Source organism: Octopus bimaculoides, chromosome 10, assembly GCF_046866305.1.
Source record: "Octopus bimaculoides isolate indiv1 chromosome 10, ASM4686630v1, whole genome shotgun sequence".
NCBI lineage: Eukaryota > Metazoa > Mollusca > Cephalopoda > Octopoda > Octopodidae > Octopus > Octopus bimaculoides.
The window spans coordinates 25,238,960-25,255,193 of NC_142937.1; the positions used below are offsets into that span (position 1 = coordinate 25,238,960).

The 16,234-nt window shown below is 35.6% G+C and overlaps 1 protein-coding gene across 1 annotated transcript in view; it reads right to left on the reverse strand.

The window, feature by feature from the left end:
- LOC106879116 (uncharacterized) overlaps positions 1–12,330 on the reverse strand; it is a 98,995-nt gene extending 86,665 nt beyond the window's left edge. The window contains exon 1 of the mRNA XM_089358458.1: positions 11,704–12,330. Coding sequence (XP_089214584.1) covers positions 11,704–12,233 — 530 coding nt within the window. The 5' untranslated portion in view covers positions 12,234–12,330. The remainder of the gene's footprint in view (positions 1–11,703) is intronic.
- Positions 12,331–16,234: the final 3,904 nt, after the last annotated feature.

Consider the following 16,234-nt stretch of genomic DNA (forward strand, 5'->3'; position numbering starts at 1 on the left):
TCAATGGAGTGTCCGATGTAATGCGTTGCAGCATCTAGTTATGACTCTTCATATTCTAAGTTCAAATCTCACCGATAACAAACCTGAATTTCAGCACCGGTAGTGTGTATGTATGTGTGTGTGTATGTGAGAGAGAGAGAGAGAGAGGCTAATTGTATGTGTGACCGTGTGTGTTCGTGTGTTTGCTCGCATATAAATAAAACACTGCTGCTGCTACTACTACTACTACTACTAGGTTTTATAAGCAGCTTGAGGATCCAGTGAATGGTCTAACGGGTGAAATATTTATCCTGTGTCCCTCTGATTGATTCGATAACAAACCAGTTACAAAGCGTAAGACTGTAGATCGATAACCAATCACTTGAAAGAAAACGATCTCTCTCTTATTCTTTATATATATATATATATATATATATATATATGTCGTCGTGGCACTCCGTCGGTTACGACAACGAGGATCCCAGTTGAACCGAGAAACGGAACAGCCTGCTCGTGAAATTAACGTGCAAGTGGCTGAGTACTCCTCAGACACGTGCACCCTTAACGTAGTTCTCAGGGAGATTAAGCGTGTCACAGGGTGTGACAAGGCTGGCCCTTTGAAATATAGGTCCAACAGAAACAGGAAGAAAGAATGAGAGAAAGTTGTGGTGAAAGAGTACAGCAGGGTTCGCAACCACCCCATGGAGCTTTAGGTGTTTTCGCTCAATAAACACTCACAACGCCCGGTCTGGGAATCGAAACCGCGATCCTACGACCGCGAGCCAGCTGCCTTAACCACTGAGCCATTGCGCTTCTACACATTTGTGTGTGTGTGTGTGTGTGTGTGTGTGTGTGTGTGTGTGTGAACGGATGGTTTTTACCAGTTGCACATTCTTTCCTATGATTCTTTGAGACCCGCTACAGACAACACAGCAAACATATGCAGCGTCTCACTACGAAGGTTTCCTTGAAAAAACAGAAAGAAATGCGACTAAGGAGTTCTTGGAACAGCTAGGCAATTATTAACCCAAACAAAGTTTTATTGAAGAAAGATAAGGCGATGACATGGCAGAAAAGTTTGTGCGTCGAACAAAATGTTAAGCGGCATTGCTTGCAGCTCTTTATGTTCTGAGTTTAAACCCCAATGAGGCTAATATTCCCTTTTATCTGTTTCGGAGTCGATGAAATTAATTACTAGTCAAGAACTGTGGGGGTGGGGGGTCAATGTAACTGACACGCCCCTCCCCTCAAAACCGCAAGCCTTGGGAGAAAGGTAGTGAATATTGAGGAAATATGAAAAGCAAAATAAAATAAAAAATGTGTAACTAAGCTCCAAAACCTTGGAGTACCAGCTGAACGAGTGGAGACGTGAAACTCGGAGCACTGTCGATCAGGAACTTTTCTGTTTTAATGTAGTAAAAAATACTCTACATTTATGTATGGAGTCCTGTCGTCTACCCCTTCTTCGTGAAGCAGCAGAAATTGCCTGTGTGTGTGTGTGTGTGTGTGTGTGTGTGTGGAGAGAGAGAGAGAGAGAGAGAGAGAAAGAGATAGAGAGAGGGAGACTTTGATATAAAGAGCGTTAATAGTGAGTTCAAAGTTTCGGCTTGATAGCCTTTATTAGACAGTCCGGAGAAGGCCAATCTCTAAAAGAAAAAATTGAGTAATTTTTTAGTCTAATGTTATACCTTGTTTCTATTATAACTTCACATAAAAACAAATGAATGTGTGTGTGTTCATGTAGGGTGGCGGTAATTGTTGCAACTTTGGGTGATATAACTTGCTGTATTTGTACCGGCTTGTGTTCAGTGTTCAAATGCCGTCTAAGTAACTCTCTCGTCTATGGGAGTGACCCACCAACCAGCAGTAGGCCAGAGTGGAAAAATGTGTTGTATATATGTTTGTGTGTGCGTGGACGAAAACCTGCATGTATATATACTAAAGTATGTATGTATGTGTGAGAATGTGGGAGGAAGAGCGTGTGTGTGTGGGAGTGTGAAAGTATGCGTATGCATACAAATGAAAATGGGTGTGTATTTACACTTGAAGTGAAGTAAATAAGACAATCTATACACAACTTAACCTATATATATAAGTATATATATATATATATATATATATATATATATATATATATATATATATATATGTGCATATGGTGTGCGTTCAATTACACAGCTTCGGCCATTGGACCGGTGTCTTTTTACTGCCGCGCAGGGCGACTACTGCTTTGTAATTGTATTTGGTACATGGAAACTGTGTGGAAGCCTGTCGTATTTGTTTCTGTGTGTGTGTGTGTGTGTGTCTGTGCCTTCGAATGGTTTGCAGAAATCCCTCGACTTAGTGTTCCAGCAAGACCGCAATCTAATGACTGAAATAAGTACAAGGTAAATCATATATATATATATGTGTGTGCGTGTGTGGTGTGTGTGTGTGTGTGTGTGAGAGAGAGAGAGAGAGAGAGAGAGAGAGAGAGAGAGAGAGAGAGAGAGAGAGAGAGAGAGAGAGAGAGAGAGAAACAAGTGCTCTTATAGCAAGAACGAATAAAAATATAGAAAGTGTTTATATGTAAAGAGTAGAGCAAGGAGAGAGAGATAGTCGAAAAATAAAGTAAGAGTTAGTGAGAGAGAAATAGAGAGAAAGAGTGAGAAGTGTGTGTGAGAGAGAGAGAGAAGTATGTGTGAGAGAGAGATGGTGTGTGTGTGTGTGTGTGTGTGTGTGTGTGTGTGTGTGTATTTGATATGCGCAAGAGCATATTTCAGGTGTGTGTGTGCCTCTGTGTGTGCGTGTGTGTGTGTGTGTGTGCGTGTGTGTGCGTGTGTGTGTGTACCTCAGCATAGTTGTGAATGAGTGTGTATGTGAGTGTGTGTGAGCGTGTATGTGAATGGAGCTCAGCATAGTTATCGGTATGGGCATGTATGCGTGCGTGCGTGTGTGTGTGTGTGCGTGCGCGCGTGTGTGTGTGTGTGTGTGTGTGTGCGTGCGTGTGTGTATTATGCGCCAAGGCCCATCAATGGGAACGAGTGTCCGCAGTGTGTGTGTGTGTGTGTGTGTGTGTGTGTGTGTGTGTGTATTTGTGTGTGTGTGTGTGTGTGTGTGTGTGTATTCGTGTGTGTGAATAGCTAAACGAGAGAGAGAGAGAGAGAGAGAGAGAGAGAGAGAGCACTGCGATTATGCGAGTCCGTTATGCGCAAGTGTGTGTATATGTGTGTATTATGCGCCATTCTGTGTGTATGTGTGTCTGCGTCTGTAGTGATATATATATATATGCGCGTATACCTGTCCGTGTGTTTGTGTGTGTGTGTGTGTTGTAAACGTGTGTGAGTGTACGTATATGCGTATGTGTGTCTGTGTGTGACTATGAAGCAAATCAATAGAAAACGTCCGACCTAGCAAAGGTCTACGACAACGTAATGAAACAAGCTGTAAAGTTTACCGGTGGCTATAATGATAGTGGGGGGGAGGCGGTGATGGTTGTAGTGATGGCGGTGGTGGTGGTGGTGGTGGTGGTATTGGCGTTGGCAGTGGTAGTGGTGTGTGGGAAGAGAGGAGGAAGGAGAATGGTGGCAGGTGAAGGAGGCGCGGAGTGGGAGGATGCGACTGGCCGGCAACTTGGCTGCTGTCCGGGACAGCATCGAAATTTGCTGCTGCTATTGCTGCTGCTGCTGCTGCTGTTATATGGTGATGATGATGAAAATGACGATAATGATCATCATCATCATCATCATCAACATCATCCTGCAGCATTTTACTACAATCACTACTGCCACGGCTGCTGCCGCTACTTTTGAGAGAAATGGCCAGCTGTGTGTTTTTTTTTTCTTTTTTGTTTGTCTTTTTTATAACCGGGACTCACCCAAACCACCTACCCTTGGCTACCTGCAAGTACTAGTTTACTTCAAAACCTTGTACCTGCAATAAAGCTTTTCATCTCCTCCTTTAACTTAATTAATTAGGTTCCCTTTACTTTTCTTTCTTTATCTATTAATCCTTGTCTCTCTCTCTCTCTCTCACCCTTTCTCTAACTTACTCTCTTTCTGAGTATGCCTTTTACCAACTTCATTTTGTTCACACAATCTATCTATCTATCTATCTATCTATCTATCTATCTATCTATCTATCTATCTATCTGTCTGTCTATTTATCCATCTATCTATCTATCTATCTATCTATCTATCTATCTATCTATCTATCTATCTATCTATCTGTCTGTCTATTTATCCATCTATCTATCTATCTATCTATCTATCTATCTATCTACCTATCTCAGTTATTGGGTCCACGCAACGAAACAATAAATTGGGGATCTACAATTGTATTTTAAGGGCTCCTGGAAAAAAAATTTGCTTTAAATGTATGTATTAGTACGTATTGCAAGAAACGGCTAGGTTTCTTTCTCTAACACTTTACATAATTCAGCCTACACAAGTTAATGTGTGAAAAATAAAATAGAAGTTTCGAAAGAAGTTTCTATGAAACTAGTTTTAAACATTGAATAGCTATGGCGGGGGTGTCCACCAGAATAGAATAGTAATCTAAGGGGTCCATAGATAAAATGGTTGAGAAACCCTGATCTATCTCTTTACCATTCCGTCCATTTCTCTCTATATCTCTACTATCTCTCCATTTCATCTCTCTGTCTCTCTATCTATCTATCACACATTAACACGTCACACTAAGACACACCAACAAATAATGACTACCAATGACCTTTCATTCATTCTCTCGCTTCTCCACCCGAAAGCAATTTTAGTCCCTCGCCTCTCCTTCCTCCACTAACTTCACTCTCTCTCTATCTCTCTCTCTCTCTCTCTCTCTCTCTCTCTCTCTCTCTCTCTCACACACACTCACTTTGTCTCTCTACACATACTCTTCACTCACCTCCATTACCAAACTTTCAACTACAGTCTATGACATTTCGCCATCGCCCACAATCTAATAGTCTCCTTTACTTTCTCACTCACAATTAATGCATCTCCGTGTCCCTGTACCCTATATATAGATTCATACGTGTGTGTGTGTGTGTGTGTGTGTGTGTGTGTGTGTGTGTGCACTTGTTTGTGTGTCTGTGAAACTCCGAGCTGTGTACTTTAATCCAGTACTCTTACAAGCGTTTGGTATTCCTTCTCTAGAGACTTTCGTTGTAGTCTCCAAAACTATTTATGACATTTTGTAAATTGTTAGCTGAGCAATTTTCTGACATATACTTTAAGTAATGTGTACTTATATGCATTATATATATATAGATATAGGTATATATATATATGTATATGTATATGTTATGAGCAATACTGGTGTCAATTAGACCCAGAGGTTTCAAGTAATGCTGAGTAAGTGCTTTGGATAGACCATAGTTAAGCTCCAGGTTTGGTGATTATGCGAATATGTATACCATTCTGCCTAAACAATGGATTTACAAATACAATATCCCTACATTCACTCTCTATTTCCTATCTTATCTAAACTAACTACTGCTTAACCATCATCTCACACCGTCTCCGATGAAGGGATATAATAAATATCCTGGAAACAGCTGTAAGACTTATTTATAAATGTTCTATACTATACACAGCCTTGGTTTTTATCTTATTACGAAAAGTAAATCCTTATACACACACACACACACACACACACACACACACACACACACACACACACACACACACACACACATATATATATATATATATATATATATATATATATATATATATTCATATACATGTATATAAATTTAACTGTCTTCGAAGTTTTGCCAAAGAAGGCTTATGAAACGCACATCCATTCGTGCACACACGTACATAAAGATGTAGAAAGGTAGACTTAACAATTTCACTGCCGCTGTTGGGCGCTTTTCGTGTATTATTGATGCACGCCTGTGATTTTTAGAACTCTACGTCTATACGAGATGCTTTCTCGCGACGGATACCTCCGTTTTGTGGCTTTCTACATGTAAATGCACATTAAGATAAACAATCATTCATGCATATATATGCATGCATCTATAAATGTGTGTGTGTAAGATATATATACATGTGTGCGTATATATATATATATATATATATATATATATATATATATTCACACACGCACGTAAACACACATACACACACACATAACGGGCAGAGAGGCAGATAGACAGATTGTAAGTCTTGCAGACACAGGTGTTTCATATTCTACACAAGCAAAATCTGCACCAAAAAAAAGAAAAGAAAAAATATCTGACCACAGCACAAGCATTACTTATACATACATACATACATACATACATACATACATACATATATACATACGTATCTACTAGTAGAATACAAGTTAGAAAATACGTAGGCATTTAGATACGTAAATATATAAGTAAATAGATATATAAGCAAGAGAGATATAAGCAAATGTATATATATATATATATATATATATATATATATATATATATATATATATATATATATATGCAGAGAGAGAGAGAGGGAGAGAGAGAGAGACCAATATGCTTAGCTAAAGAAGAGAAATAGAGAAATAGTTTGACAAACTGGATAGACAGATAGAAAGATAGAAAGACTGCTAGATAAATAGATCGACAGTCATATTTACAGACGCATGCAGACACCTGGACGTGTAACTGGGTAGGTAGGTAGATAGGAAAGACAGACTAGGAAAGGAAAGAAGGCGAATTGAGGACACAGCATATTTAAGTACAGCTTAGTAAGGACTATTGGAGTAAGAAGATTATTTCGATACTAATATACTTTTAATGTAATTTACCGGAAGTTGTGAAACAATTGAAAAGCCGGTTTTAGATTGGGAAGAGAATAGGAGCTTAGTTCATATACATACTTATATATATATATATATATATATATATATATATATATATATATATATATATATATATATATATATATATATTATAAATTAACTACCAACAAAAATAATTGGTAAGCTAATGAATTCTTTATACTGAAATATATATTGAAGAAGATAAATATGTTCTTTTGATTTTATACGTTTTTGCGTCGTAACTCCTTTATTATTATTAATATATATATATATATATATATATATATATATATATATATATATATATATATGATGTATTTATAATATGCTTTTACATATACATACATACATTTTATGCATGTATATATATATATATATATATATATATATATATATATATATATATATATATATATATATATTAAATATATACTTTTATAAAACAAATTTTACAAAATATATAGTATCTGTTAACAGTCTTAGCCAAAAACTCACAGTTGAGTTTTTGTATATATATATGTATACATGTCTCTTAAAGGATAGAGCTCAAAATCAATGCATTGAAGATACTTTATTGCAGCAACAATTATAATAACAGAAACAACCACAATAAGCCAAACCTATGCACATTTCAATAGGATACCCTATTGAAATGTGCATAGGTTTGGCTTATTGTGGTTGTTTCTGTTATTATAATTGTTGCTGCAATAAAGTATCTTCAATGCATTGATTTTGAGCTCTATCCTTTAAGAGACATGTATACATATATATATATATATATATATATATATATATATATATATATATATATATATATATATATATATATATATATGTATGTATTGAAAATTCAAATACGTATATACATTTGTGTGCCTGCCTATCTTTTAGTTACGGGTTGAAGGATAGCACCCAAGGTTCTTTTCATTGACGGCTATATTGGAAGATATTCTCAGGCCGGAGTTTAGACTAAAGTCTTCCTGCAGTGCGGATACCCCAAAAGTTACCCAAGGTGCTGTTGATAGTTGTGGTGTTATACCAAACAGCTGCTCAAAATGACCATCATTTGTGACCAGGAACAGCCCGGTGGACGTGCTTCTGCACGATATCTATCTACCAAATGTCACTTAAGCGGATTTGATTGGCCGGACGCTATACAACAACAGAACAAGAAGAACACTTATCATTGGTGTTATACGGTGCGATCGAACTCGAGACCACGTCGTAAGGAAACAGCTATGTCTGTTCGAAGAAGTAAGTTTTGATTTAATTTAAAATTTTAAAAAGATGGGTTGCTAATTTTGTAGTTTCGTCATCGGGCAACTGTAGTAAAACGTGTAGAAGACGTTTTGATCAAATAAGTTCAAACAGAGATCAACACATCTTTGTCCACTTTTTAAGAATATTTGTAAGCACTAAGGTGCCGAGCTGGCAGAATCGTTAGCACACCGGGCAGAATGCTTAACAGCATTTCGTCCGTCTTTATGTTCTGTGTTCAAATTCCGCTGAGGCCGACTTTGCCTTTCGTCCTGTCGGAGTTGATAAAATAAGTACCGGGTGAACACTGGGGTCGATAAAATCGACTTGCCCCTCCCACCAAACTGCTGGCTTTGTGCCAGAATTTGAGACCAATATTTTTGTAAATGCTGGGGTTTAATTTAAAGGAGATTCAGCTGCTAGTTCCATTGTTTAATTCCTAGGGTTTATCAACTGAGACAATATTAGAAACAATTATGAGCAGAATCATTAAAGCGTCCGAATGCCTTAAAGCATTCATACCGGCTTTTTAAACCGTAGGTTTCAAATCCCTCCTTGGTCAGCTTTACTTTTCATCCCTTCGGGGGTCAATAAAATAAAGTACTAGTCAAGTGCTGGTATCGATGGCATCGAGTTACTCTTGCTCTCAAAACTGCTGACCTGGCAGAATCGGTAGCGCATCGAACCAAATGATTTGATGCATTTCTTCTAGTTCTTTAGGTTCTGAGTTCAATTTCCACTGAGGTCAGCTTTACCTTTGATCCTTTCGAGATTGTTAAAATAAGCACAATATAACCGACTCACACCTCCCCTCAAATCTGCGAGTTTGTGCCAAAATTTTAAATCATTATTACTATGGCGATGAGCTGGCCGAACCGTCAACGAGCCGGACAAGATACTTAGTGGCATTTCATCTAGCTTTACGCTCTGAGTTCAAATTTCGCGAAGATCGACTTTGCATTTCATCCTGTCGGGTCGATGAAATAAGCACCAGTTGAGCACTGGGGTCGATAATCGACTATCCTCCCCTCCCCCAGAAATTCAGGCCTTGGACCTAGAGTAGAAAGGGTTATTGTTAGTAGTAGTAGTAGTAATAGTAGGACGAAGGGAGGAGGAGAGGCAGCTTAATTGTTAGTGGTGGTGTTTACAGTAGCAATCGCAAAACAGACAAAAAAGGAGAAAAAAAAAACTTCAAAGTGTGACTAGTTTCACAGTCCCCTGTCGTCCTGTGTCTTACACGTAAGAAATAAATAACTTAAGACGTATTAAACGACCAGCTCCGGGGGTGTAAATGTTTACACAGACACACACAAACACATACACACACACACACACACACACATATATATATATACGTATATGCATACATACATACAAACATATATATATATATATACATATATATATATATATATATATATATATATATATATATATATATATGAGATTTGAGGGGAGAGCAGAGGTAACACTCCTTCTAAACTGGTTGACTGGTCATTCATTAAAAGACAAATACACACACACACACACACACACACACCCACACTGTGAAGTAAGCAAGATAGCTGGTTATTTTAGTATTATTTTATTTTTCTTGTGTGGTGAATAATTTGAGCCGGTTGTACCCAACCTGTGTCAGGCTAAGGTTTAATCTGTATATTTAACTTACATACCAAACTTATGTAAATCGTTCGTAGCAGACAGAGGGGAAAATAAAGCAAGTGTGAGCTAGTGTGAGAGAAAGGAAGAAGAGAAAAGAAGAAACGGAGAGGGAGGAGAGACACCTAGTTTCTTCTGTCTATCGTCTGTCAATGATTGCCGCAGTGTAGGAACAATGAATGACAGAGTATGTATATGGATAAAGCAGACAAGTATTAATAAGTACAAGCCCGTAGTCGTTAGAAAATGATTGGTCGAAATGAAATATAGATATTTGTATGTGTATGCACGTGTGTGTATGTGTGTGTGTGTTGAGTTTTGAAATAGCCAGAATGCTTTCAAAAAGCTCCAAACAGACGACTCACTAATTAAATTGTTCCTATTTTTCTCGTCTGGCCGTAAAGCCTTTTCTGTTTGTTTTCCTGTCTTGTTTTTTGTCCGCCACTACATTCCTCCATGGCTAGATTTAATTTGCGTATACAGATTTAATCTGCGATCCATGGGACGAGCCGTTTTAACGTTGCGTCCTGCCCGAAGCTCGTCGAAACGCCGGTGTTAAAACGTGGGTAGCTGATGAAGTAGAATGTTCTCTATGTGGCTCGTGTGTTCTCGTCTACGTTTGTTTGCAATGTCCTGTACCCAGATATGCACCTATACATACAGGTGGATGTCGGTATGCACATACCTGTACGTATATATGCATATACTCATTACTTTTGTTTTTATATATATATATATATATATATATACATACATACACTTAACTATACATATATATGCATAAATGTATATACGTATATATGAATATATATATTATATCGACATATAAGCACATACTCAATACACACACACAGATAGATAGCTAGATAGATAGATAGATAGATAGATAGATAGATAGATAGATAGATAGATAGATAGATAGATAGATAGATAGATATGGCATCGAGTGAGAAAAAGGAAGGTATATAGTGATAGAAAGCGACGGTCAGCTAGATGAAACAGATAAATTGCGTTTTATCTAAGTAGCTAAGTTTTAATAACTTTAACAAAATATTAAAAAGGAAATATTAAGACTGACAACGTTTCAACGTATTTTTTTAGGAGATATACGCATTCTTCTCTCTGTGATCTTACTCTCCCTTTCCCTGTACTTTCGCTCAATTACCCCCACATTCTCCCCAAGGGTTGTACATTTTCTGAAATTTGTTTATTATTCAATCCTAAAAAAACTTAAGCGTTCCTTGAAAAACTGACTTCAAAGAAAGGTAAAAAAAATTCCAAACAAAAACTAAATATTTAAAGCTGTTAAAGAAATAAAAATACCTGTCTGTATGTATGTTTGCGTGTGTGCACTCGAAAACTGCCCCAAACTACCTGTTGCTTTGATACCTGTCTGCCCTATTTCAGTTGTCTTGTGTAAACACACACACACACACACTCGAACTCGCCGGTTATTTGCGCACCACAAACTCACCGGCTGCGCACACACACATACGCACACTGTCATTTAGGTATATGGGTATATGCATATATATATATATATATATATATATATATATATATATATATATATATATATATATGAAAAACTTAAGACATATTTTATATTTCCAGATAGATAGATAGATAGATAGATAGATAGATAGATAACTGTGTGAGCGTATGTATATATGTAACCGTATTTAAGTAAACTACTACTACGACTACTACACACACATACGCACACAGACACACACACACACACCCACACACGCACACACATCGATATAGATTTATGTAGGGGAAATTTTAACTATTGTCTGAAGACTAGTGTTGAAGAGGAAATACAGGTAAGTAAAAATTAAAAAAACGCAGATTATTTAAATACTTAAACAGCAATTAGAAAAAGTGAAATTCCTATGGACCTATTAATCTATTAAAGATTAAAGAGGCAATGACGAGCGAGTAAAGAGCCGTTTAGGACTGATTGAAAGGAGTTCAGTATCGAATGTATATGAAGCGAGAATGACAAATGAAAGTTTAAGAACTTACTCTTTTTGTTGTCTCTCAAGTTGATCGATCAGTTCGGTAACTCGAACGTCCAAGGTAACTTTTTCTTTGTTGGTCGCATCAATCAGCTTCCGAGCCTCTTCTAATTCGGTTTCGTACATCTCCTTAATTGCAGATGTTTCCTTACCCCATTTTGATTTAAGTTCTTCCAGCTCACCGGCTAATTTCTTGTTCTGCGCCTCCAAAAATCGGACTTTTTCAATGTAGTTAGCAAACCTTTCATTCAAGTCCCGCAGGTCTTGCTTCTCTCTCTCCCTGTTTGCTTTAACGTTATGGACACTGGTCGAGGTAAGATTGAAAGCTCCAGATACGGGAATTGATGCACTTAAATCATAAGTATGATATACCCCGCTGTTAATATTACCGCTGGACCTCGAAGCGCGAGTAGTGACAGTACCTCGAGGGACAATTCGACTCGTGTAGATATATCCGCTCCTAGGAAGTGATTTACCATCTTCATAGCTTGTACTAGAGGTGGTAATCTCCGTCTTTTTCTGCGTTACAGTAGTCATTTTTGGACAGATTATTAAAACGAGTTAAATATATCCAAAGAAAAATCCTAGCTGTTTGATAACGACGCTATTACGATCCGGTAGTTTACCGAATGATGTCTGCTCAACAGTTAACATTGACTTATATACTATCCGTTCTGCTTTCTGATTGGCTGAAATGTACCCGTGACCTCATTGATTTAAATATTGCAAATTTATCAGGTCAGTTCTTCAATAAAACATGAACTCTTACGTAGAAAGTTGCGTAGAAATACATATTCATAACGTAAGTCGTTTTTTTCCTGCATAGATACACGCATGTTCGGTGTGACCAATGCGACATATAAGATTTAACTAGACATTACACGGAATAACATGTAAGCAGTGTGTATATATATGTATACACAAAAATATACACACATATGTATGTATATATATATATATATATATATATATATATATATATATATATATATATATATATATGTATACATATATACACGTATGTATATGCATGTATGTATGAAACTACTATCAATATTCGGGCATACACATTACATGTACACACGCACACACACACACACACGCACACACAAATACGCATGCACACTCACACGTATACATACATATATATATATATATATATATATATATATATATATATATACCTATATATATACAGGTACGCACACACACACACACACACACACACACACACATATTATTTGTGAATGTATGTGTGTATATATGCGTGAATGTGTATACACCCATGACGATATTTTCTATATATTTAGGTATCACTTAAACACACTGGCATACGCATATACATTTGCACAAACAAACAAAAAAAAATTTATTTTCATGCCGAATATTTTGTATGTATATGTACGCACACACACACACACACACACACACACACACACACACACACACACACACACACGCACACACACACAAACACACACACACAAAGGCATAAACATACACATACAAAGGCATAAACATACACATACCTAAGCATACACATACAAACATACTCATAAGCACACACGCACCTGTTAAAATTGTCATATTTACATTTTCTGTCAATTACATTCAAAACCGGTTTGAAATAAAGTGTCCACACACAAACTAATGTACTTCTTGATAACCATAGCAAAAATGGGTTGATGGTCACTATTGGAATGTCTTCGATTGTAGGTAACCTAGGGTTAAACAACCACATCATGAATACAACACGCACACATACGTACACGCTTATACATACATGTACACACTCACCCATAATCATATTCAAACATAAAACTCTCTCTCTCTCTCTCTCTCTCACACACACACACACACACACACACACACACAGACATCTGTTGTATATACTCATATATACATTTCTCAGTTTGCATATACTTTTCTTATTCTTTATGTTAACTAAATAAACATGCACATTTCGCATACATAGACATACACACCGTACACACACACACACACCCACACACACACACACACACACACACACACAGTCGAATTGTATTTCGATCGTTCTTGTGTCGAATAAAGAAATGAATGTTATTATTATTATTATTATTATTATTATTATTATTATTATTATTATCATTATTAATATTATTATTACTACTACTATTATTATTATTATTACCGGCTTTTCGTCCGTCTTTACTTTCTGAGTTCAACTCCTATCGGTGTAGACTTTACCTTTCATCCATTCGAGATCGATAAAATAAGTACCAGTTTGAACACTGGGGTCGATGTAATCAGCTCTCCCAAAATTTCAGGTTTTGTAGCAAAATTATTATTATTATTATTATTATTATTATTATTATTATTATTATTATTATTAGGCTCGATGGGTTGAGAAGATCATTAGAGTAAGGGAAGAAAAAAGAAGAAAAACCATTTGCGGTATTTGTACCGGCTCTTTATTTTAAATTTTGGGTTCAAATCACGCCGGTTAATATTGCTTCCATTTTTGGGGGACCCGATAAACTACCGGTCAAGTACTGAAATCGATGGCTTCGATTAACCCTTTTCCCTTCAAAATTACTGCCCCTGTGCCTAAATTAGAAACAGCTGTTATATTTGTTGGTGTTGTTGTTGATGATGATGGTGTTGTTGTTGTTGTTGTTGTTGTTGTTGTTGTACATAGTGGTTTTAGCTCGGTGTAAAAACAGCACCCCGCGCGACCTTGGTACGAAGAGCAAAAACATACTCACCGTCGTCATTGTCATGACCATCATCATTATCATCATGATAGTCAGAATCATCATTTGGGACATAAAGTGATTTGTAGGTTCAGCAAGGGTCGAATGACCCTTTCAATCGTTCAGGGTCACTATATAAAATCTCAAATATCGACTTAATTAAAAGGTTTCCCCACCATCTCCCAAATTTATGATTATCATCGTCGTCACCATGCTTATTGTTGTTGTTGTTTTTATCGCTACTATTATTATTTATTTATATTTTTTTTATTTATTAATTTATTTATTATTATTATTATTATTATTGGGGAGTTTTATTTATTTCATTATTTTCAAAGTTATATGAATTATACATCCTTGCAAATTGTAGGCATTGTTTTTCTTTATGATAATTTTCGTTGCTTGCAAATAGCTACTTGAACTTATATATATATATATATATATATATATATATATATATATATATATATATATATATATATATATATATATATATATATATATATATATATATATATATATACATATACATATATATAAACGCGAATACACGCGCTAACAAACAAGATTATCATACTGGGTCGGGACGAAAATCCCACTGGACACTTAAAGGCACTAAACGTTCCAATAGCTAATATATATATATATATATACTTCACTTTATCGTGCAGTTACTGTTAATACCTCGTTCAGAGATTTAATATATATATATATATATATATATATATATATATATATATATATGCACACACAATAAATATATATGTGTGCGTCTGTGTATATATATACGTATGGATATATATGCACGCACGCACACACACACACACACACACACACACACACACACACACACACACACACATACTTCAGTATAGAGCACTATATCTTTCTCAAGCCACAGAGTAAACAAACCTTCACTCGTTCATAATCCATTCGACCTGCAATAAATAGCAGCCAAATATTCCCTCAACTCACAAGTTTCTGACATTAAAAGGAAATAAATAAAATATAAATAGAAAATATATATGTAAAAAAAAGAAAAAGCAAGACGCATCAGAAAAAAATGTAGTGCTGGGTGTTCAAGAAGATTTTACAAGGACAACAAAAAAATAGTAAGAATGAGACAATAAACAAAATAAATGTAAAGAAAATTCCTTTAATGATAGGTCTTCTCAACAATAACATAAAGAACAACAATGTTTCATTATCATTATCATTTCGTGGTCCATAAATTAAGTACCAGTTGAACACTGGGGTCGATATAATCGACACATCCCCTCTCCCAAAATGCATGCCCTTGAGGCAAAATTTAAACCAAAATTATTATTATTATTATTATTATTATTATTATTATTATTATTATGATTATTATTATTATTATTATTATTATTATTATTATTATTATTATTATTATTATTATTATTATTATTATTATTATTATTTTCGTGTAAAAAGATTGTCTATAAAACATTCACCGTCTTTCATTCATATTATATTCAAATACGTAAAAATTTGTTCTAAACGGTCTCTGTTTTTTTATTATTTTTTTTTTTCAGTTAAAGTAACGTTGTTTGACTAAATATTTTAAAAAGCAAATTATGTTTGATGTAATTTTTTTAAATCAATTTTTTAAGATTATATCGACTGTAAACTTCGTGACTTTTTTTTAATTGCTATCCCTTTCAAATATACATATATCTAATGGAATTACTATTAAAAGTATGTATGTACATCTATCTATCTATCTATCTATCTAACTATCTATACATACATACATACATACATACATACATACATACATAC